Source organism: Motacilla alba, chromosome 12 (assembly GCF_015832195.1).
Source record: "Motacilla alba alba isolate MOTALB_02 chromosome 12, Motacilla_alba_V1.0_pri, whole genome shotgun sequence".
In the NCBI taxonomy this organism is placed as follows: domain Eukaryota; kingdom Metazoa; phylum Chordata; class Aves; order Passeriformes; family Motacillidae; genus Motacilla; species Motacilla alba.
In genome coordinates, this window is record NC_052027.1 from 10987864 (window position 1) to 11010999 (window position 23136).

Below are 23136 nucleotides of genomic sequence, written 5' to 3' on the forward strand. Positions count from 1 at the left end.
CTGGGATGCACTGGCTGCACTGTCCCGTAACCACACTCACCTTAGGGATCTCCAGTGCCTGGATCCCCACTGGTGCTGGGTATCTCCTGTAGGGCTGTGGCAGGAGGCACAGCTCACAGCCTCCCTGTTCTGCAGCAGCCAGGGACAGCTGTGGGCAGGGAGCCACCGGCTGCTTTGAGAGAGGAACTCAGCTCATCCCCCCCAAAAATAACCAGACAGCACCCAAAACTGGGTCAACCCACAAGGGCTACACTGAGCTCAGCAGTGCCCCAAGGCAGTGCCGTGTTTGCATAACGAGGAGCAGATGGCAGTGAAGGAGGGCAGCCGGGTCTGTACTGCACCTCCCAGAATGTCCCACTGCTCCAGCTTCCAGCCATCAGCTCAGCACGGGGCAGTTAGTGGGAGGGGGTTGCACCATCTTCAGCACACCCCCTTCAGTATCACCCTTCTTCCCTCTCTCCATACAACACTTGAAGCACACCCAAAATCAAGTCTTTGGCATACCCAGCTCAAGAGCTGACATGAGTGCAGTGTGAAACGTGCCTTTCCAGCACATGACTGAGCACTGGCATTGCAATCATACACACAGCTTCCTATCCACCCAAAAAACAGAAAAGACAACCTGGGAAAATTATAACTGCCCAATAAAAACATGACCAATTGAGGACAGGTGGTTTCCAGGAAAAATCCAAGCATTAGGACACAAGCTTCATTTCCCTTTCAAAAACATCCCCTGATATTCCTGCTGCAGCATGCTCATCGCTCACGTCCCCGTGTCACTTCCCCATCCACAGCACTCTCAGACTACAGGGTGCAAGGCCAGGTCCCTGCCAGCTCAGGAGTACAGAGGAAGTGCTTCAGTGCCAGCTCCAGCAGTGTTGGAACCCATCCCTGCATTGTTCACCTGGGCATGGCTGGAATTCCCTGAGTGCCCCAGTCCCATGACTGCTGGCACGGAGGACAGCGAGCACGCGGGACCAAAGGCTTTCCAAGCCTGGCCTCTCCACATAACTTGGGATCAGCCAAAGATAACTGCCTGCCCAGTAATGCTGCAGGACAAGCTGAGACTGGGCTGCCACGGGTTCTGCTGCTGCAACTCGCTCAGCATCCCAAGGGTTGTGACCTCCATCCCCCAGTGCCTCCATATCCCAGCCCACAGCCCCTGTCCCACAGACAGTTTTGCAAATCTGACACTGCCTGCAAGATCCTTCCACACCCCCCCAAAGTCGGGGTCTCCCTGCAGCTGTGGTGGCAGCAGGTGCTGCCCAGCACCCTGCCCTGCCGACAGCAACTGTTGGTGGCAGAGCTGGGGAGAGGCTGCAGGGCAGCCACAGGCTCGCGTGGCTTTTTGGGGGGACAAAGGGAGGCTCTGTCTGCACACAACAGTCTGGACAAATGCTGGGCATGGGAGCTGCCATCCAAGGAAAAGCCAGACGCAGCAGTGACTCTGGCCTGACCTTACCCCGGCCCAGATGGCGAGATCGGTGCCCCTCAGCAGAGCAGCATCCATTACAGGGCTCCTGGGGGTGGGGAGGGAGGCCCCCAGCTGTCAGTGAAGCCCTTCCTCTCCCAGAGGAGATGCCAGGGCTTCTGGAAAGGGTGGGAGGGACAGCAGGCTGCACCAAGCCTAGTGTGGGTGTTTGCCAAGGAGACAGTGGGAAACACCAACAGTTTAAAAGCAGAGGGATTGCAACCACTGCTGAAGGTTGCACCCTCCCACACACATCCTCTCTGCCTAGAGGAGCCACCTTGGCTACACTCTGCTGAACCCCTGCCAGGTATCGCATCCGCTGGCCGGGGACACATTGGTTCCACTCAAAGACAGGTCAGCAGCCCCTCCTCACCCTCCCCTGCCTCCGGCCCTGGCAGCCAGGCAGCAGGATCAGGTAGCTGCTGAGGCAGCGCTCTGCCGGGCAGCCAGGCAGCCCCTGCCGCAGGAGGGCTGGGCTGCCCACCTCAAGGTCACTGCAGGGACAAGGAGAGCACCTCGTGGTGCAGGACTCGGAGCCTGCAAAGGGCTGCCATGCTGCCATTAGAGAGCTCTGCAACACCAGGGGATCTGGGGGCTCCAGGCAGGATAAGCCTATAAACCTACCTAGCATTCCAGCGCTCAGACAGGACTGAGACCCATCTTTTGAGTCCCATCAGCTCCGTGTCCTCATGCCCTGCAGGGCCAGAGAGCCCCACCAGCTCTTTGGGGCATCAAGCTCAAAACTAGGAAAAACAAAGCTTGAGAAAGCCCTGCAGGGAAGGAGGACTCTCAAACCACACCTGGGCATCAAGTTCTAGCTGCAGTCATGGCTGCAGCATGCAGCCCACATGCCAACCAGGCACCCACACTAGTTGACCCCTTCCAAATGGCTCTGAAGGTGCAAAGTCCAGGGGAAAACTGAAAAAAGCAGTTAGACAATTGACATCTAAAAGCCAATCACCAGCCCCTCTAGGTAACTGAGGAACTAGAGGTATAACACTGTCCCTGTGGCTTTTTGAACCCTCCTCCCACATGCGCTCCTCCCTTCCCATCACCATCTAAAAGCTCCCATCTGGAGCCCAGCGGCAGGAGAAGCCTGCAGCAACATGACACCAGTCCCTCTGGATCCCTCATTGATCCGGAAGGGAGGACGAGCTGCCTCCATCCCGACAGCCCTGCTGCCGCTGTGCACCCTCCAAGGACTGCAGAAAGACAAGCAGAAGGTGTGGGGCTAGAGATGACCCCTCCATCATGCCCCCCACCCCAACATGTGCTGCCCATGCCCCAAGAACGCTGCTAATAGGCAGGGACACAAGTGGGTCTGTCAGGGGTCGTGGGGGAACAGGGGCAGAGCGAGTAGGACATACGGAGACTACACAACAGCATCCTCCTCCAGATTCCTGCCAGGGAAACCACCCTGCCTCCTGCAGGGCACCCTGCTGCACAGATCATGAGATGCGGCAAAAACACAGAATGCTGTGCCCAAAACAAGAGTGCTGAAGCATCTTACAAGTTACAGAGAGATGGGCCAAACCCCCCAGCCAAGCTCTGGTCCGTAGCAGGGACCCTACAAGGACCTTCACGTGGCCTCTCCCTGGCTGAAGATGTGTTAATGGAAGCTATGTTTACACAGGGCATGTACAGCTGTAATTACAGGCATGATGTTATGATAACAGGAAATCCGTGCCCTGTGGAGATGCAGGCAGAGAAAGGCACGCATGGAGCTATTTGCTAATTGCCACCGACAAGCAGCCTTTTGTGCCGAGGCAGGGGGCAGGAAGTGAAGGCTCCCCCTCGCCGGGCTGGAGCCATCAGCACCCACCTCTGCCCAGGTCAATGACAAGGCCAGATGGATAGAGGATCCAGATGGACAGAGCCTGCCTCGTGGCAGCTCCAGGGCAAGCCCACCTGCCCCTGAGATATGACAGGATGGGCTCCAAACAACCATCAGGGAGGACTCACCTTCCTTATGTCATAACCCTTCCAAAAGGCAGAGGTTTTGTAAATTCAGTTGGCAGAGAGAAGCAAGAGGAAATCTCCCCTCAAGGGCCCTTTGCACATTACCCCAAATATATCAAGTCACTCCATTATGGAGGCCCAGCCCAACCAGTACCCCACAAGGGGCCAGTCAGGCAAGGGGTCATCCCTCCCCATCAGCATCACTGAGGGCTTTCCTACCTTTTTGATCTTTCCGCTCCGTGTGCCCGCAAAGACAACAGTTTGTCCTCTGTAGTCATAGGCAGCCACCGAGGTCATCCCATCCTCCTTATCCACAAACAGCGGGGTCCCCTCGATGGTGACAGTCCCTCCCAGTGGCTGGTTAAAATCCTGGCCACAGAAATTGTCGTCGATCTGCAGCGGCTGTTGGAAGAAAGCAGAGGAGAGATGAGCCAATGCCTCAACACGTTGGAAATCACAGATGGCAATCGGCCATCTCCTACCTTCACCCCACAGCTACACACCTTTGGCAGCCTCCTGCTGCAGCCATCCCACCTCACCAGCCAAGGGAAGGCATGAGTTGTCATTTCCCCAACATTCCCTACACACTGATGTAAGGCACTTGGGACAGATGCACTGCAGGCAGGCCCTCTCTACATTTGAACAGGCTTTGCAGACCAAGGCCAAGGCTCTCTGTCCCCTGCATCTTACAGAGCAGCACTTACAAACACAGCAGGAGCCAGTGGAGCATCCCTGCTCCCCCCTCCATCCCTGCCAGTGCCGTCTCAGACACGTGGGATGCCAGCACAAGCTCCCCAGCACACACACATTCCTCTCCTCCTCATCCCAGCACTAACTTAAAAAAAAAAAATCAGCTTGGCAGCGAGGCAGGAGGGGCTGAATCCTGCACCCCAGCCTTCCCCCAAAGAAAAAACACTTCCCAGACAAGGCCATGCCAAGGCAAACAAGTCAGGGCTCCTGGAAGAGCTTCACTTCACATAGCAAAGCCTCCAGCAAACACACTACCCACCTGCCAGCCCTGTTCCTCCTCCCGCAGGAACGTCTTTGGGAAATCCCCACATTTTTTCCATGCTGCCTTGCCCCAGACAAGGCGCCTGGCTCAGCCAGCTGCCTCCTCAGTTCAGCTCAAACCCACAGATCTGGGAGAAGCTTTTGCAAGCTTCCCCTCTGCCTGGGGAAAGGCAGAAGCAGGGCTGCACAGGCCTCTGTCCACTCCCACAGGTGTGACAGCAGAGACCTCCTTCAAGGACAGTGTGATGATGGGCAAGGCAAAGACAAAGGGATGCCCTCTGTGAAAGCTGAGATGCTGGCAGGGGAGTGGGACCAGGACCAGATCCACAGCATTCACCCCTACCTCGAGCATCCTCACCTGACCTGCTGAGCAGAACAACAGATCCTGGCCACAGCTGTCTGGCCTGGGGGGCACAAAGGCCTCCCAGTGTTCCCACACAAGGCAACAGCCTCACGTGGTCACACAGCACCAGCAAAATCCCCGTTCTGTCCCAGGCAGTGAAGGGTTTTGCCAAATCCCCAAGGGTGGCAGTGAGCCTGGATGCAGGAGGGTAAAGTGGCAAGGCAGGCACGGCTGACAGGGAGACAGCCTGCTCCGGTCACGGGATTCTTCCGCTTCACAAGGCTCCTTATATAATTTTGAATTTAAAGGGGAGAGAGGTTTTTTGGCAAGCAGCAGGCTCCAAATGCATGCCAGTCCCCAAGGGGTTTTAAATCCATACCGCATGTGCACAGAGCATATGGGAAAATGCCGAGCTCCCAAGCTCCACGTACGCAAGGGCAGTACAGAGCTCTGTAATTCCCACTCATCACTGCCTGGGAAGCAAGGATCAGCCCAGACCGGCTCCCACCAACAGGCACCCATGTGGAGGGGAGAAAACACACCACTTTTGCATGCCCCAGCACAATACACTTGCAGCTGCAATGGCATTGGCCTCCCGCAGCTATGGCAAAGCTGCTCGCCCTCCTCACCATGCCACCATTCCAGCTCCAGGGCCAGTGGTCCCAATCCCTGCTGCAGCAGGAACTCAGTGCTGTGTCAGGCTTCCAAAAGGGAAGGACCAGTCACACTCATCCCACCAGACACTCTGGGGATGCTGGGCTGCCCCCTCAGTTACCCTAACTTCTGGTTTTGGGTGTTGAGTTAGTGTACAAAGATCAACTCCCTTTCCCCCTGACTGTTACTCATCCTTCCCTGAACTAGGGGAACTCTTACAGCCAGTCATAACAGACACGGGGATCCCCAAAACAGGAACATGGGACACTGCACAGCTCTGCAACCACAAAAAAAAAAAAAAAAAAAAAAAAAAAGAGGGAAGGGAAATCACATCCTCTCCACTCCTCCTCTGAATGCCAGCCTTGCCCTCTCCTATCCATTGGCCAACACACAACACTAAGCATCCTCCTTTGCATTACGAAAATAGGAATTTTGAAACAGCAGATCCTAGAAAATTATCTTCCTAATCACAGAGTGAGATGTGAGCAATGCTCCAGCCAATACAGCCCTCCCACCCAAATACCTGGGATTTCTCAGCTGTTTTGCTGAGGAAAAGATTCTGTCTCCCACAGCCCAAATAAACCCCAGCACCTTCCACCCAGCCATCTGCAGTAGCAGAAGGGTTCAGGGCAATGCCACAAAGGTATTCAAGCCCTGGCACCCCTGGGTGCAGGTTCTGCTCTCTCTGAGCTCAATCTGCAGCTTCCCCAACCCCACGGGTGCTGAATATGCAAGAGGAGAGATGTTTATGGTGTTTACTGCTCTCTGCTTTGTCTCAACATACTCTCTGGGAAATGACAAATACAGCTGCGCTCTGGGACCGAGGAACTCCCGCCGCCGCCATGCCGACACCACCTCGATAAATAATTACGCCGACAATTAGCTCATTAACAGCAAACTGCCTCGTTAGGGAAGCGCAGGCGGCGCAGAGGTCGGGCCAAGGGCGGCAGTGCCGGGGTTATGGAACCCACCGACATCCCTGGCAGATGCGGGCTGCGGGGAGAGGCAAGGCAGAGGGACAGAGGGCAGGATGGACAGAAGGGGACAGCTGTGCCCCAGCCGGTGCTGGCAGGGACCGACACGCACCACGGCACGTGGGGGACAGAGACCTTGCAGCGTTTGAGCCTGCGGATGCTGGGATCTGCAAGAGACCCTGGGATCCGCAGGAGGCGTCGGGATCTGCCCACTCTCGCATCTGCAAGGTTTTTGCAGGGACCACAGCCTTTGGCCTATTGCAAGGGGGGTTGGGGTGGGTTTTTTTAATTATTTTTATAATTTGTTTTTATTTCCATGCTTTTCTTTGGCACCCCTCTTAGTTGTCCCTGGCTCAGACACCCCAGGGCAGCTATGTGCACAGCACAGTAGTCTTCTCTCTCCCAGCACTATTTTTTCCTCCACAAAACAGGGTCAGGAAATTCGGATTTCCTGGGGAAAGGGACCTGAAGGAGGGGGAAAGCAGGCCCACAGCACCAAGCGAGCAGGAGCGGGTGTCTCCTGATATGCCTTGTCTCATTGCCTCTCTTCAAGCCCACTTACGAAAGCAATGAGGGAGCAGACAGCACGACAAGGCTCGCATCACTCAGCATTATTAATTAGCCAGTAATTCGCCAGTTAACACCATTATAGGCTCACCCCCTTCCCCCTGTGCACCTCCAGGGGCTGTGATGGAGGATGTGGAGGGATGCAAAGAGCCAGGGAGGAGGTTACCGGAGGCTGGCACTAAGTGCCAGGCTGGCATGCCAGGCTTTTTGTGCATTAATCGCTGCTCAGGAATAATCCGAGTGTGGTACAGTTTGTTACTACCTGCATTTCTCTGGCTGCCCCGGAAAGGATTTGGCTTATCCCGGCCCACTTTCAGCCAGTTTGTCACCAGCCATTGTCCTGTGCCAGCAAGCTGGGCAGCAAGCCTTACTGAGGAGTCAAAACTCATTTTCTCCCTGGGGTAGCCCAGGGAAAGCTGATGCCACATCCTGCTGGCTCCAGGCACTGGCTCTGCCCACACTGCCAGCCCAGGAGTCAAGGGCTCCAGGAGCTCTAAATAACTCCCTACTGCAACATCTGCACCCCAGCTTCAGCCCAGTGCCCTTTCCCAGCCCTGCTACATCAGTCCTTGCTCCCCCCAGTTTGGGGACAAGAGCACTGGGCAGATGTGCTGAGCACATCTGGCCCCAGGCACAAAGACCTCCCAGTCCTGCACTGCATAGGGGAAGAAAAGAGCCTGGCTACACAACACCAAACCCCTCTCAGTGAGACCTGGGAGCAGCAAAGCCTCTGGAGAGGGTCATGGGCAATTTAGGCAGTGGGGCTGGCACAGGGAAATGGCCTGAGTGCTTCCACAAGGTGCCTATGCTGCATTTGGAAGTCCATGCTCAGGTCTGAGGGCACCAGTGTGAGGAGTCTCCCTACAGAGCCAGCTCCCTTCCCACTTCCAGATCACTGGATCCCAGAAGGAGGGAGAGAGAAATGGGAAGCAGGAATTCACTCACCAGCACTGGAGAGGAATCACCAACATCTCCTGAGCTATCTGCCAAGCCTGGTAGCCTCTCCTCCCAGCTCCAGCACCAGCTCTGGAGAATCAGAGCTACCCTGCAGCACGGGGGATGAGTGTCCATTGGCCCTGCACTGCTTGAGGTCTGGGAGTGCAGTGCTGACAAAACCTCCTCCACCATGGGCCAGCCTCAGCCCCTTACTGCCATGAAGGAGCACAGCAAGACAGCTCCTTGCACATTTCCATATGGATGGGGTGTAAATCCCAAGCAACTAATGACTTGAGCAATTACATTTTGCCTCCTTATAAATGAAAAAACTAGCATGTCCTTCATTTTCTGGCCAGTCCTCACCGCCAAGAGATGGTGACCCACCATGACTGCCATGACCCACCCAGAGGTGGCTTTATTTTATTAGGGACACAAATTCCTGCCAGAAAGAGGCTACATACTTCCAGTGGTCTAGTTTGGCCTGTGCTCAACACAGCAAGGAGCTGAGGGCTTGACTTATCACACAGTCATGTCCTGCCCCACTCTGCCTGGCAGCTGGAGAAGGACTGGAACCACCTGGTTCCCATGGAGGAGGGTGTAACTCCGCAGCCCAACTCACTCAAAAGCAGGAGCCTCCCCATCACAGCACACATCCTTCCACCCCACAAGAGCCATATCTGCAGGGCCCAGAGAGTACCTTGAGCTCCACTTTCTCCCAGGGGCTGGCCACCAGGCAGCAATCTCAGGACCATCAGAGTTTAAAACCATCCCTGGAGCGCAGAGGGGCAGAGCAGCCTCCTCAGACCCGTGGCATTTGTGGGGCACTGGGAGAGGCGAGCCGGGAGTGCGGGAGGCAGCAGCGAGCAGCTCCACGCCAGAGCCAGCAGCTGCACGGCCCAACAGGCAGCCGTGTAACGATTTCATCATTTTCCAGCAAAATTGAATTAGTTCAAAGCCAAAATCTGATTTGCGAGCCCAGCGCTCTTGACAGCAAACCCTTTACTTTGTCAGGCAGCTGTTAGCTGTCTCCTTCAGAGCGGCAGTGAGGACGGTGTGAGAGAGGGCAGGGCTGCTCCACAGGGACACCCCCGCTCACCTCCCTGCACCCAAAGCTCTCCTTGAGCACGCCTGGGGGCTTGCTGATGGGTGCTGAGCACCAACAAGCTGGACCTGGGGGAGGTGGGTGATAGCAGGTGGGTCAGGACCTCCACCTGACCTTCCCAAACACACACAGCAGCAGCCCAAGCCTGCCTCAGCCCCATATCTGACCCTACTCGGGGACTATCCAGCCGACGACCTCTCTATCACCTGGAGCTGTACCTCCAGCAACTACTAGTGGTTTGCAACATTGCCCAGAAATGAATGCAGTAACAGTAACAGCTCAATGAGAAAACAAATCCCAAGAGCCCAGCTGGGAGGTCCCCTGCCCACCAGGACTCAGAGGTCCCACACCGAGCAGCTGAGACACCAGCAGGGAGCAGAGGCACCCAGGTGAGAACCAGGTGGGAAAACACCTCTCCAGGGACAGAGGGGAGTGCTCCCTCAGTTGGGAATGTTCCAGGATAGCAGCACTCACCTCCAGCACCTCTAGATGACAGTTTGCACTGGTCACTCCCAAAAGCCACCCCACTGACAGTGCCTTGTGCCCTCCCAGCACCCCATGGAGAGAATGAACATGCTGACCAACTTCTGCTGGGACCACCAGCCTCCCCACCTCCCTCCATCAGGTCAGTGCTCCCTGTCCTGCACATCCTGCTGCTTCCAACACCTTCTGCTGGGCCACTGCCAAGCCCCAGGTGACACAACACCCACAAACCCACACATGCCATCTGCAAGGGACTCCACAGCAGAGCTGCAGCAGATGCCCTGAGGCCTGAGCATACCACCCTCCCAGCCACAACTCACTGACACTGCCCACATCCACAGGGAAAACACAACTCAGGTGAAATCCCTGGGAAAGGTCCAACTAGAGAACACCACCAGAAACCAGAAACAGTCTGGCTCAAGTAAAGACAGGTGGGAACTTACCGAGTTGATGCAGCCCAGCTCCTTATTCAAGAGCCAGGGCAGTGAGAGCTTCCCTTCCCCTCTGTAGCATGACTGGATACGCTCCTTGATCTTATCCTTGATCTTCTTCAACGTGAAGAGGCAGAGCACAGACTCCTTGGGAGGCTTAACCCTATTTTTCTGGCCCTGGGAGAAGATGGTGAAGAGGATATCCTCCTGCTCTGAGATGCCCAGGTACTTGGCCAAAGCCTTGCCAGGCTTGGTCAGGTAGGCGTCCTGGATCAGCCGGTACTCGATGCCGTCCTGCACACAGCCAATGGGGAATTCCACATAGGAGTAGAACTTGGGGTCATCCACACAGAGGCGGACGATCTTGGAGGTGAAAAACTGCTCCCCGGTGGAGTCGGGAGAGGTCAGCTGGGTGTCCAGCTGCAGGGTCAGGTAGTAAACAAACTGCTCGCTGCTGAAGCTGTAGATGTAGTAGATGTCAAAGGTGGGGAACTTGGAGAGTGTATCCGAGGGGATTTTGAGCTGTGAAGAGACAAACTCATCCTGGTAGACAAAGCCAAACATCTCCGCGTTCTCCTCGTTGGCCATCAGCTTGCGGCTCGAGAGAGTGGGGAAGTACTCCGACTTCCCATCAATGGGCGTCCCAATGAAGAGCTTGTTCTGCCCATTCAGCACCTCGATGATGACACCAGACATGGTGCCCGACTCGTTGACACTGGAGAGGTAGTGCTCCTTGCGGTGGTGGGGCTCACCCAGCTTGAAGAGGTCGTCCAGCCGCAGGAACTGGCAAATCCCCTGGGAGGCACTGCCGCAGGCAATCAGCCGATTCCCCGAGTAGTCCACCAGCAGCAGTTTGTTCACGTTGTTGGTCGTAACCAGCCCGTGTGGGCAGGATTGGACGCTGGGCGGAGGGTAACACTTCTCATTGTCCTCCACGGGCCCCGTCACGTGGGTCCGCAGGAGTGTGAGGTTATTGGAGAGCTTGTAGATCCGATTGACAGCCCCCACGTAGACCTCCCCAGTTTTGTTATGGACCACCAAGTGTGTCAAGCTCCAGTCTGTAACCGGGAAAGTCCTAAAGGGAGATTTGGGGCTGCCTTCCGCCAGCGGTAGCCAGGTGCTCCCCAAGAGCAGCAAGGTCCAAATGTGGATGGACAAGTGGTGCTTGAGCCAAAGGAGCCACATTGCAGCAGCCTCACATCCAGCCAAGGCCATGCCCAAACCCAGCCACAAAATAAATAGAAACAAACCCAAACTAAAGGGATGGGGGAGGGAGGAGGAGCTAATGGGAAACACTCTCCTCTGCTTCCTCTTCGCTCAGCATTCAGGGCATCGTGGGCGTGGCCAGTCCAGTCAACCCTAGAGGGAGAAAGACAAGAAAAGTAGGGTTAGGAGGCTTTCCTGCAGTCTCAAGCATGTTCCACCCCATGAGAAGACTCTACTGCTTTGCATTTTTCCAGCAGGCAGAAGAGACACTGACCTGCTGCCCCAGCTCCACTCCACAGCAGTGCTGGGAATGGATGCAAAATCCCAGTCAGCAGCAAGCACAGCCCAAGCCCCTACACAGAGGAGGATCTCAAAAGCACCTTTTAAAGGAGTTGAGAGAGCCAAGAGCCCTGGCATGTTGCCCACTATCCTGCCATCTGCCTGCCAGGAGGGTCATGGGCGGGAGGGGTTGGAGGGAGCACGTGGGCACGGCAAGGACACCCCTGTCCTTCTGGCATTTCTATGCATTAGAAAACACAGGTCCAGACATGAGACAGTTGGTTTGAGAGGCTCCAGAGGGACAAGGGGACACACACAGGGCGGGTGGAATGCTCTGCCTGCTGCTGTGCCACAGCTGGGGCTCGCCAACAGGGAGCAGCAAAGCAGTGGAGAGCCAGCCAAATACCCCACACCAGGATGACCTCTGCATCCCGGCAGCAGGGAGGAGATGGCCACGGAAACCAATGCACAGCTCTGCTCTCTGTGTCAGTTCAGCAGCGCCTCCATTACACCCCATCCCTGTCTTCTCCATCCACCCTCCCCACACAGGTGGGGCTCTAGACTAACCTGGGGCTGTGTAAACCCCCCTGCCAGCACACAGCCCATCCTACCATCACAATCCATCCACCCCAGGTGGGACCGAGGTCCATGGCTAAAGGCACCAGCTCAGTTTCCCAGCCCATGCAGATAAGCCACTCCAAAATGGAGTGGAGGAGAAGGAGAGCCTCTCCCTCTCTCCTTATCATCCATCTCTGACTCAGCCCAGGATAACCTCCAAGAGGATCCCCAGCAGGGAGTGGCACAGGTAGGAAATATGGCCTGCGGTGACTGGCAGCTCTGCCAGATCCCAGCCCTGGTGAGGCAGGGTGTCAGAGGGCAGCCAGTTGCCATATCAGCAGGGCAAGGACATGGCCTCAGCCTCAGCATCCTGCCCTTGGCAGGGCTGTGGGACCCACCAGCTAGGCCACATGCAAACCTTGGGGGGCTGCGTAATCACTGAGCTATACGGCTACCCCAACATTCCATACAGCACCCTTCACTTCTGCTGCTCCCCTTCCAAGCCATGGAGCCAGACTGGGAGAGATCTAAGGAAAGGGAGAAACTTCTTTCCCCCTTCTTCAACTCCCAGCATACACAAGATTCCCCTCTCCTTTTTCAGGGCAAGCCCAGCCCTGGCCACCCCTGCAGCCCTGCCAGCTCCCCTGAGCCCCAGATATGTTGAGCAAAGCTTCTACATCACTTCCAAACCCTCTCTGCAGATCTGCTTCTGCCCACAATGCTCCTCACGCTGCTGTCTTTGACTTCCCAACACATCCACCTCCAAGGCAACAGTCTTGAGACGTTGGGACAACAGCACATAGGTAGCACTGAGACCAAATCCAGATGCCACAAAGCTCCATGGGTGTGGAGACAACCAAAGCACCACCCTGGAAATCATCCCCATGGTCCTAAGCACCCATTCCTACCACCTTTTCCAACACTGGGAGCCTCCCAGCAAAGAATAGGTAGTGACAACACTGTCAGGGCAAGGGCACTCCCAGAAGACACTCACACTGCTCAGAATCTTCATTCTTCTGAGCTTGTTGGTAAGAGAATGAAGACAAGCACCCCAGATCAGAGCTTATTAGCCCTAAACCACATTGATGTGGAACCGAGTGGCACTGTCAGCACAAACCCCCTGGTTAGCCCAGAAAGCCACAGCCAGGCAGCTGCAGGCATTGGGGTTTCCTGAAGGAAACCAGAGAGTGGTTTCCCACCTCAAGAAACTGGCACAGCTGTCACCAAGACACTGCTCCCATGAGGCTGAGCCGCTCAGGAACAGCACAGTGGCTGCCTGGCAAGGAGACCAGCACCAACGTCAAATTCATGAGACAGTGACGTGCCAAGGAAAGAAGGAATGGGGAAGATGGGGAAGGTGACAGTGGCAGATTGGAGCAGCATGGGGATGCCAACCAGAGCATCTCCTGCCAGGATGAGAGAGCACAACAGGGAACTTGCTTTCGTGGTGCATTTCTATGATTCACTGCTTCTATTTCAGGAAGTGGGTGAGAGAACTAGAGGTCAAGCTGCTGCCACAAACCAGGGCCAGAAAGCCCAACAGGAGATTCCCAAATTAACATAGGGAACTGCAAATCAGAAGTTGGAACGAGAGCAAAGTGAGGCAGAGCTGGGGCAAGCTGAGAGATGACACTCTGCAGAGCTCCTCGGAGATTTCTGCTCCTAAATATACTGCAGCAGCAACATCTCGTCCTAGTGACCTGACACCAGGGGTGGTTTTGTCCAGTCCTGCTTAAAACCATCAGCAACAATTAATAAAAATAAAACAGCAGAAATGGTTAGTTCGTCTGCTTTCTTTGGGATTCAGTGATACGGGTTCCTGAACTTTGAACTAAAGCAGGGCTCAAACCCACCACAGTGCAGGCAGCCCTGCACTGGAGCATGGGTGCCAGCACAGCCCTGCTCCCTGCCTGTGGGAGCAGCAGCCAAAGGGCATTTCCCTACTGTCACACAGCCTCCCAGTGCCATGGAGAGGTCACAGGGCAGCTAAGGCAGGGCAGCTCCTCCACTGGCACACACTATATAAACCACAGGGCACCCAAACTCCCTGGGGCTGCTTTCAAGTAGCACCCCGCCCTGGGGTCACCCAATCCAGGGCCACCATACAACTGCCACCACCAGGAAGCAAGACCTGCACCACAGAAACATCCAGTGCAGTCCAAAGGCATGGAAAACCCTGGGCAGATACCCTGGAGCCAAGGCCTGCCCTGCCCTGAAACAGGCAGCAATAAAATAATTCACCCCAGCCCAGCTGCATGTATGCCAGCTGGGAGAGTAGGACCACAAATGCAGCAGCCGGCAGTGCTGCTGGGAGCAAGTGATGCAGCACAGAGCATCTGCAGCACTGAGCATCCCAGGGCTCACCCCACAGAGGGGCCACACCGACAGCACCACAGGCTTGTGTTTTGATTTCCATGTGCACACACACATAAGATATGTATACACACACACACATATTTATAGAAGGAAACCAGCCACCAGAAACAAAGCCAGCACAAGAGCCAAATCCACCCCAGATCCCTTCATCCCCCCCTGGAAAGGAAAGGACATTTGCTCACAGTTTCACCTCAAAGTGACCACACTGAAATGGTTGCAGCCACTGTAAAACTTGGATGGGGGTCACCCACCTCAGCACGGCCAACACTCACACATCCCAGCTTCTTCCAGGGAACCTTTCAGCAGCAAGCAATGGACATGCCCCCCTTCCAGAGATGCCAGTGCCCCCCTTCTTGGCTGCTGGAGAGGTGGCAAGGGGCAGCAGCACTCATCCCCCAAGCCTGAGAGCTCCCTGGTCCTGCAATATGCCCAAAGACCTGTGCTTGGGATAGGAGATCACACTTTGGGAAAACAATCATCACTTTTGATAGCACAAAGCAAGAGTACTGGGATGGAAAAACTAACCTTAAAAGGCAAAGACTGGACAGAGAGTTAAGGACCACCTCTCCACTCATCCAGGCAGCAAGTCCAAGAGTCAGCACTAGCCTGCAAAGCAGCAGCCCTCAGGGGAGCACCCACAGACAGGGTTTAAACATGCAGACAAGCACAGAGGTGCATATCTGGCACTCACAGACCTGCCTTTCCATCAGCATGACCCCAGCAGGGTCTCTCCCAGCAAAACACCCCAAGAGCTTTGTAGCCTTGCACTTTAGCTGGGGAGGTTGGAGGAGAGAAGGTGTGGGATTGAAAACCCCCACATAACTGACCCACAAAAGGGGAAATGGCATCTAAAGGGCCTCTATCTGTAATCCCTCCAAGTCACTTGCTGCTCTCAGCAATAAGAAAGAGTCAAGAAGGGACCAGCTACAAGCTGCCAGTAATTAGCAAAGGGGAGAGAGGGGAGATTATCCAGGGGAGAAAAAAGCCTTCAGGCCACAGGAGAGGCACCCTAGAGCTGGTGTATTTTTAGGTTCATCTGCCTGGGAAAAGCCTTGCAATGAGGAAATCCTGGTGGTGGTACAAATTCGAACAGCACTACATTTGCAATTGCTGCAACAGGGCTAAACTTTAACTCCTTCTTTCACTGCATACAGTCATTGAAAACTATTTGGCTGGGGTCCCTCCCTACCCAGTGAGTTAAATCATTAAAAACCTTATCCCTGGCTCAAACCACACCCTAATGAAATCAATGGCAGGCTCTGAAGCTGCCCCACTCTCCATTCTCCAGTCAAGATTATCTTCAGTTTCTTCCCAGGCTCCTGCCATCCCTCCCAGGCAGGGGCTGAGGACTCCATCCTGCCATCCACCCCAGCTTCCACTCCTGCCCTGCAAGGATCTTCTGGGCAAAGAATTCAGCCTCTTTTGTTCTGAGAAACATGACAAGGAGAAGCAGCCAGCTACTGCCCAAGGGCGCATGAAGCTTGACCCTCAGCAAAAAGGAGCATAAAAGAACAAGCAGTGAGGAAATTAAATATCATTTCTCAAGTGCACAATTCCCCTTCTCTGGTCCTCTGCAAGAAGTCATGTCATGCCAAGAACAGCTTGAACTCCAGAACAGCTCTGGAGCCACTACGTGCACTCACCACCAAGAGACTGCAGGCTGCTCTGCAGAGAGCCCTTCCAGAAAGGGCTCACAAGCATTTCCAAGATGGAAACCCAGGCTCCTGCAACCACAGCGTCCCAGGCAAGGAGGCACATGAGGACAGCCTCAGCAGTCATTCCAGGAAACCAGGCATGGATAGAGACCTTACACGTTTCCCAGCTCCATCCAGCTCCACAAGAAGCGAGAGGTGGTGGCTGCCCTTTGCCATATTCCCACAACTCACCTGGGTATCACAGTCCATACAGGGACCCTGCAAGGGCTGCCAAGGGGTTTTCTGTTTGCAGCCCAAATGCTGGATCTGGGCTTCCCAGGAGGAAAGTGCCCCCCCACCTTCCCTTGTGCTCCCTGCATCTGAGAGAGGAGTACACAGATCTGGATTGACTGATGCCTGGAACGGAGACCAGTGCACAGCCTGTGGGTAATCACCCACACAGGACACAGCCTGCTGCTTCCCACCCTGCTTCAGGAACTTTGTCCATCAGCATACACAGAGCACAACACCCTCAACCCCTCTGTGCCTCTCATCATCCACAGACTACAACCCAAGACACCAGGACAGCAGCCATGGGACCGTGGCTTTTTACTATCAACACCCAGGTCAACTCAAGGCTTCAAACACCAGACTGATGTAAATTTTGTCACCTCAATCAGGACCAATTGATAACATCTTGCCCCCATCTTAAGAACAAAGGAATACAGACCAAATTCCCTGAAGGCCACCTCCCCCTTTGGCTTTGGCCCACACACTCCTAGACTCTGATTCTCACAACCCATCAGTCCATTGCCCCACATAAATGTCCCAAAAACCAGCCCTGCAGGCAACGGTCACCTTGGTCCGGCTGGACCTGCAGAGGCCCAGAAGGTCACCCACAAGCAAGGCCTCTCAACAGCAGGGAAGTCCAAAGAGAGATCCTCTGGCCATCAGCATCCTTCCATTGTCTGATCTCATTCCCTGGGGAATAACACATCACTCCTCACTCCCCAGCATGCTGCTCCACACCTCTCACTGGGTCAGGGCAGCCACAAACACAAGCCATGATCTTACCCTCCCCAGATCAATGCCCCTCTTCTAGCCCAGCTCTCCAAGCTGCATTTTCACCCCTCTGTCACAAGGGCCTCCCCCACATCCCAGAGGGAATCTGCAGAGATCCCTCTTTGCAATGGAGCACTGCCACAGGAGGATTCCTGGTTGCTGGATCCCCTCTACTCCAGCAAAATGAGGTCATTCTAGGGTTGGTTTAATCCCAGCTAAGCTGAAAGTCCCATTCCCATCCCAGGTTTCTACCTGGCCCCTTGCTGACACCAGCACTTGTGCTGTCCTGTGGTGAGCTAAGCACAACTGCCATCACGTTAGTTCTGATTAAAACAACCACAAAACTTCTCCAAACGAGTTTTTCCAAGCCATGTGTGCTTCTCCTTCCCCTATCAACCTCCCATTCTTCCCCCTCTGCTGTTTCAGTTATGCTGCCCCAAGAACCACAGCTGGAAACAGTTCAGGTCCTGGCTCTGCTTCCCCTGAGGAGTTTCTAGCTCAGCACAGCCCCATGTCTCATTTTCCCAAGGTGAAGCTGACCCAGGAGAAGTGAGACATACAGAGAGAGAGAGCAGAGCCTCACCTGGCAATGGGACAGGCAGAGACAGGAAGAGGAAAAGCCCAAAAGTCCCCTCACAGCAACACCACCACAGGGAAAACTGCTGAGAGTCCAAAAGAAGCTCCATTCACAGCACCACGGGCAAAGAGCATCTGATATTAACAGGGAGGTGCCACAGCAGTGGCTGTGCCCGCACTCTGCTTTCCTATGGGCAGTGCCAACACAGCACACCCCACCCCAATTTCCCCCAGCAAGGGGGTCTCACCCACCGGACCTGGGCAGAGCGCACTTCAAAGCGCGGGTGCCGCCATGAGCTGCTGGCTGGGAGGGAGAGCAGAGCAAGGCTTCTCCTCTTCCTGCAGATCCCAGCTGCAGCCCCAAGCCATGTTAGACACAGGCGTCACCTTACTACTATGGCCTGACGCCATGCACGAGGAGCTGAGATTCCAACAGGCATCAGCATCCTGGACCGGCTCCTTCAGGGCAAAACCGAGAGGCAGCGGCTCCTCGCCTCTGCTGGGAGGGCTGTCCAAGCACCTCTGCCAAAAACCCACTTTCTGCTAATGAAAGTGGCTGGATGGCAGCTGCAGCAAGTGCCACCATCCCCAGGGAAGGCCAGGGAGCCACACAAGGCACAGCCAGTGGGCCAAGAGACCCTGCTGTGCTGGGAGCTGACACGCTCCCCTGGCACCATCGCATCCCTCCCTGCCGGGCCTCTCCCACGCCGGCCTGAGGCAGTGCAGAGCGGGACCTGTCCCGCATGTGCCAGCGCCCCTCGGGCACCGCGGCCGTGCTGATAAGGAATAACAGCGGGAGCCGTGGAAGCCGGGGCCGCTGTCAGCGTCATGGGGCTCGGCAGCGGCTCTCCTTCGGAAACGGCGCTGCTTTCCTGCCTTCCTCCTCCCCCATTTCTTCCCGATGACATCAGCCTGAAAAACAGGTTCTTGACTTCAGCAGGGCTCATCGGGCCAATTCTGGTCCCGGCAGAGAGGGGAGAGCCCCCCCTTGACTCCAGAAAGGAAGCAGCCATCCAGGAGCCGGACACGGAGATAAGCAGCAGCGGGCAGGCAGGGACCCTGCCAGCATGCCAACACTTGCAGGAATAAAAACCATGGAGAAGCAGATGGGGGTGGAGGGAATGCGACGCTGGGGAACAGATATAAATGTTTTACAGAGGCCGGGGCAGCTGGAAGCTGGGGCTCACGCCCCGGCTCTGACACTGCTCTGCTACAGGGCAGCCAGATCCACCCAGTGCAAAAGTCAAATCCCAGGGCAGACTCCCATGGCACTCCAGCTCCCAGAGCCCAACAGCATGCCCTCAGGCTGGCCAAAATGACAATGCAGGACTTAACGCTATCCAGCAATGCCTTCCGAGGGCCACAAAGCTGGACACGAACCAGCAGGGAACACGATCCTGCGAAACATCCTGCCCACCAGGCAAGCTCCAAGATTATTTTTAAACTCCTCCTAAAATATTTTTGGGTTTTCCTCTTCCCCTGTTGAAACTAACAGTCTGCACAGGAAGAGCGAAGCAACCGCCCGCCCGTACACAAAGCCTGGCCGCATGCACAAAGCAAACAACTTACTGCCATTATAATCACCTGCGATGTTATCGGCAGCTCTGACGGGGTCGGCATTCACAGAAGGAAATGTGGTTTTTACATCGTGCCACTTGAAACGAGTGTGACCATCATTCCTCCCCCCTGCCCGCCAGCAGCACCCGCTCATGCCAACACCCTGGTGAAGTGGGGGAACAGCCCGTGGACGTGGGGCTGCACACACAGGAAATTTCTCCCCCTAACACAGGAATTTGCGTCTTCCCTTGCCAGGAATTTACTTCTGCGAGAGAGCCTGAATATTTTTGACACACGGTTGTTTAACTAAACACGTAAAGCAAAGGGACTCACAGGGCTCCTACAATAACACCAAGACTTGCCTGGATGGGGAGGTGAATCTGCAAAGGATCAGGCCCCTGACATTGGCACCACCCAGAGGTGCTCAGAGCATCCAAGCTTCCCAATAATTTTGGGAAACCATCCCCACTCCCAATCCCTCACATGCCAGACTGCATCTCTGCTCCTCCAAACTCCCAAGAAAACATGAAGAGTCACTCAACATTTATCAGTTCAAAACACATGTGCAATTAGCAGGATTTTTTTTTCCTCCCTCCAGTATAATTATACATGTTTTAATGCAATTACCACCCCTGTATTTTGTACATTAAACAGTAGGCAACCCAAGGAAGAGAGACGCTTTTATTTTTCTTGGCTTTGCCTTCCTGAAAATAATACTATGTTGCAAAATAACTCCGGAAGAAGGGCTTATCTTCACCAGAAAAAGAGGGAGAGAAGAAAAAAAAAAAAAACGGGAAGAGGGAAGGAGAAATCTCACAAAGAGAAAGCAGGGATTGCAGTGTCCCTCCACGCTGCCCTCACCCTCCAGTCCCTACACATACCTGTACCTGGAAACCGTCCCTGATACCACAGACCAGACTCAGAAGCAGCCTCAGCTCTTCGCCATCACCGACAGAAAGGAAAACTGAATGAAAAGAATGGTCCTGGTTACTCAAGCTGGGGTCATTAGCCGGATTAAAGCTCCGGAGCTCCGGCCAGCAGCATGGAGAGCAAAATGCAGCTAAACTGCCCAAATTGGATTACCAGCGCTCCCGGGTCTCTGTGCCAGTTTGGCTGGCAGATTGCGGGATGCTCAGGGTGAGGAGGTGGGCAGCGAGCCCCAGGGCTGATCTGCAGGCTGCCCATGGGGAGGAGGAGAGATGAGGAAGAGATGTTCCCTGCACAGCATGTCCCCCAGAGCCACGCAGCCTGTCTCTGGCTCCCCTGGCATCTTCTCACCTCGGGCACTTTCTCTAGCAAAATCCCTCACAATCTCAGCTCAAGGAGCAAAGAGGATATCGCACCCTGGCTCGCACCAGGCCCTGAGCTGACCCCAGCAATAAAAAGTCTCCTCTGTGCTTCAGGCAGCTCACAAGGGTCTCTGGCCCCAGGCACAGACCAGCACAGCTGGGCACAGGGCAGGGGTGGATTTGGCTCTCATTACACCAAGACACCATGGGGACGGAGGAATCATCCAAAATAGTCCATCTTGCACCATGCAAGGCAACTTCAGAGGAGAAAGGAGCAAAAGTGTTTGTGGAATAAAGAGCCTGATGACCTGGATGTGGAGTTTTCTTCCAGACTCAAACATCCCAGCACACCAGCAACAAAGAGGAGGTGTGCCAAGCCTTAGCTAAAGGGAAAATAAACTTTGAGATGTTTTTCATTCAGGTTTTTAAATGGTGGCTTCCACCTGGAACAAGGGCTGGAGGCAGCCACAGAGTGTTCAGGGAAGCAAGGCAAACAAGGACACCTTCCTGTGTCTGGCCACGCTCTGACAAACCCATGGGAAGGTGTGGGCTTGGATAAACCACATGGTGAGTGCAGGGCAGAAGAGCCAGGACTGCCCATGCCTGGCACTGAAACCATCAAAACTTATTTATTGTCTGCAGCTTTTCTCCTCCATGATGCACAAGACGTTTGCCCAAATGTGATCTCCAAGCATAGCAGGCAGACCATGTTGGGGTATCTACACAGCTGCATGCTGGGGAAGGCTAAGAGGGGCTTGGATGAGGCTGTGGAACAGGGTGGTGTCACAGCACACATGTTATCACCAAGTACCACATGTCTGTAGTGGGATGTTCCCCAGGGCACTGCATGGAACACTTCCCGGGTACAGCCAGAGAAGAAGCTGGGCTGTCTCCAGTCTAAAGCCAAACCAGCCACCTCACCAGTATCCACTGGAGGCAAACACTTGCTCCTTCTCATTTTGCATGAAGTCATGGCACTCAGCACCTTGCTGGGAAAAGGGGCCCCAATCCAAACTCAGGAAAGTTAAGGAGTCATGGTACATGCTGAACCAAACTCCAGATCACTCATAATTCCCGGCCTTTGGCCTTGCTCTACACACATGGTACATCACCAAGCCATTCACTGGTCAAACCCTGGCCAGGATCCTCTAATCACTAGCTTTTTCCACAGAGCACACAAACTTGAAGGAGACATTAATGGATCAGTGACAACAACAGTCTAAGTTCTCAATGCATGCATTTCACCAGTTCAGATCAATGAAAAATTCAAGCTTGCAGGCAGTGAGGATGGCATCATGGGCATTGGGGTCACCCATGCCCACCCTCCTGTCACTGCACAGAGACATGGCAGCACCTCTGCTGTCCTGGCTCTCTCCAGGCTCCCCTTCCATTGAGCCAGAGGTGCCAAAAACCATGACTGACTCCTCATTGAGGACACAAACGACCAAGGCACCAGAACACCCTATACAGAAAGACAATTACAACAAAGCCCAGCGGGACTCGGCAGAAGCCCGACTCGGGTAATGCTCCCCGGTTCGCGGAGCCGTGTCGCCAGCACGGCAGTCCTGGTCTCTGCTGCCCGGGAATTGCCAGCCCAGGGCTGGGTCCGGGTCTCGCGGCGGGAGTGCTGCAGCCAGCAGCAAGGCAGGCAGCAACAAAGGCCCTGACCCGCACTCAGCCTGGAGAATAAACACACCCGAGCTCCCTTCGTTAAGTCCGATCCCAGGGCCAGATCCTCCGCTTTGTTCGGCAGAAGTCAAACGCGGCGAAGCCACGGAAATCACCGGCCCGGCGGGACACCGGCACGCAGGGAGCAGGGCAGGGGCAGCCCCGGCCGCCGCCGCCATGGAGGAGGGGACGCAGCCCTGCCAGCACGCAGCAGCGCCGCTTTATTACCCTTTCCATTTCGGCTGCGCAAAGCCCCGCTGAAACACGCTCCCCGGGAGCCGCCGACACGGCCCTCGGCCCCGTCTCCAGCGGAGTTCAGAGGAGTTTGTTTATCTCTCGCAGGGCACTGCCGCGCTCGGGGAAAGGGCTTTGTGTGACGGAGCACAAGGGCTCTGCTCCGCAGCTCCGTGCGCAGCCCGAGCGTGCACGAAGGCAGATGCCTGCGCTCGGCTCCAAATCTGATGCTTCTATTAAAAAAAAAAATAATGATAAGCCAAGAGAGGAAAACTCTCCCCGACGTCGCTATCAGCATGCTAACAAAAGCAACGTCGCCAAAACTTCAATCTTCAGGGTAGCAGCTGCAGAAAGCCCAGCCGCCCAAGGGAGCAGGAGCCAGGCAGCCCCCGGCTCTGCCTCCCCGCAGCCCCTCGAGAGCAGCGAGCGCATCCAGGCTCGTCTCTCTCGGAGGAGCGGCAGCCAAAGCCACAGGCGGATGGGGAGCACCAGATCACACGCATGATCGGGTATTTTGAATCCAAACTTCCTTACCAGCCTTCCTTACAGCCCCGTGTCGCCACACCGCTGCCGGCACCGGCATCCACTGGCACCAGCAGAGCACTCGGCGGCGAGCGAGAAGAAGAAAAAAACCTTCCCTCCTTGCAGCCACTTAAGAAATTATCCATGCATCCTCCCAGAGGCATCTGCCCCACTGCTTTTCCTTGGCTTCTCCACCTTTCCGCCCAGTTCGGTCACCAGTGTCTTAAGAGAGAGACATCGAGTC

At 55.1% G+C, this 23136-nt stretch overlaps 1 protein-coding gene across 4 annotated transcripts in view; it reads right to left on the minus strand.

Annotated features, from left to right (window-relative positions):
- The window catches only part of PLXNA1 (plexin A1), a 115609-nt gene that overhangs the window by 90404 nt on the left and 2069 nt on the right, over positions 1-23136 (minus strand). Inside the window, exons 1-3 of one of the 4 annotated variants that reach the window (XM_038148802.1) lie at positions 22905-23042; positions 9944-11290; positions 3650-3832 (exon numbers count right to left, since the gene is read on the minus strand). In XM_038148802.1, the coding sequence (XP_038004730.1) occupies positions 3650-3832; positions 9944-11146 (1386 nt within the window). In that variant the 5' untranslated portion in view covers positions 11147-11290; positions 22905-23042. Of the gene's footprint in view, positions 1-3649; positions 3833-9943; positions 11291-20060; positions 22344-22364; positions 22845-22904; positions 23043-23136 lie in introns of those variants that run through there. The other 3 variants (XM_038148803.1, XM_038148801.1, XM_038148800.1) reach the window with 3 other exon arrangements.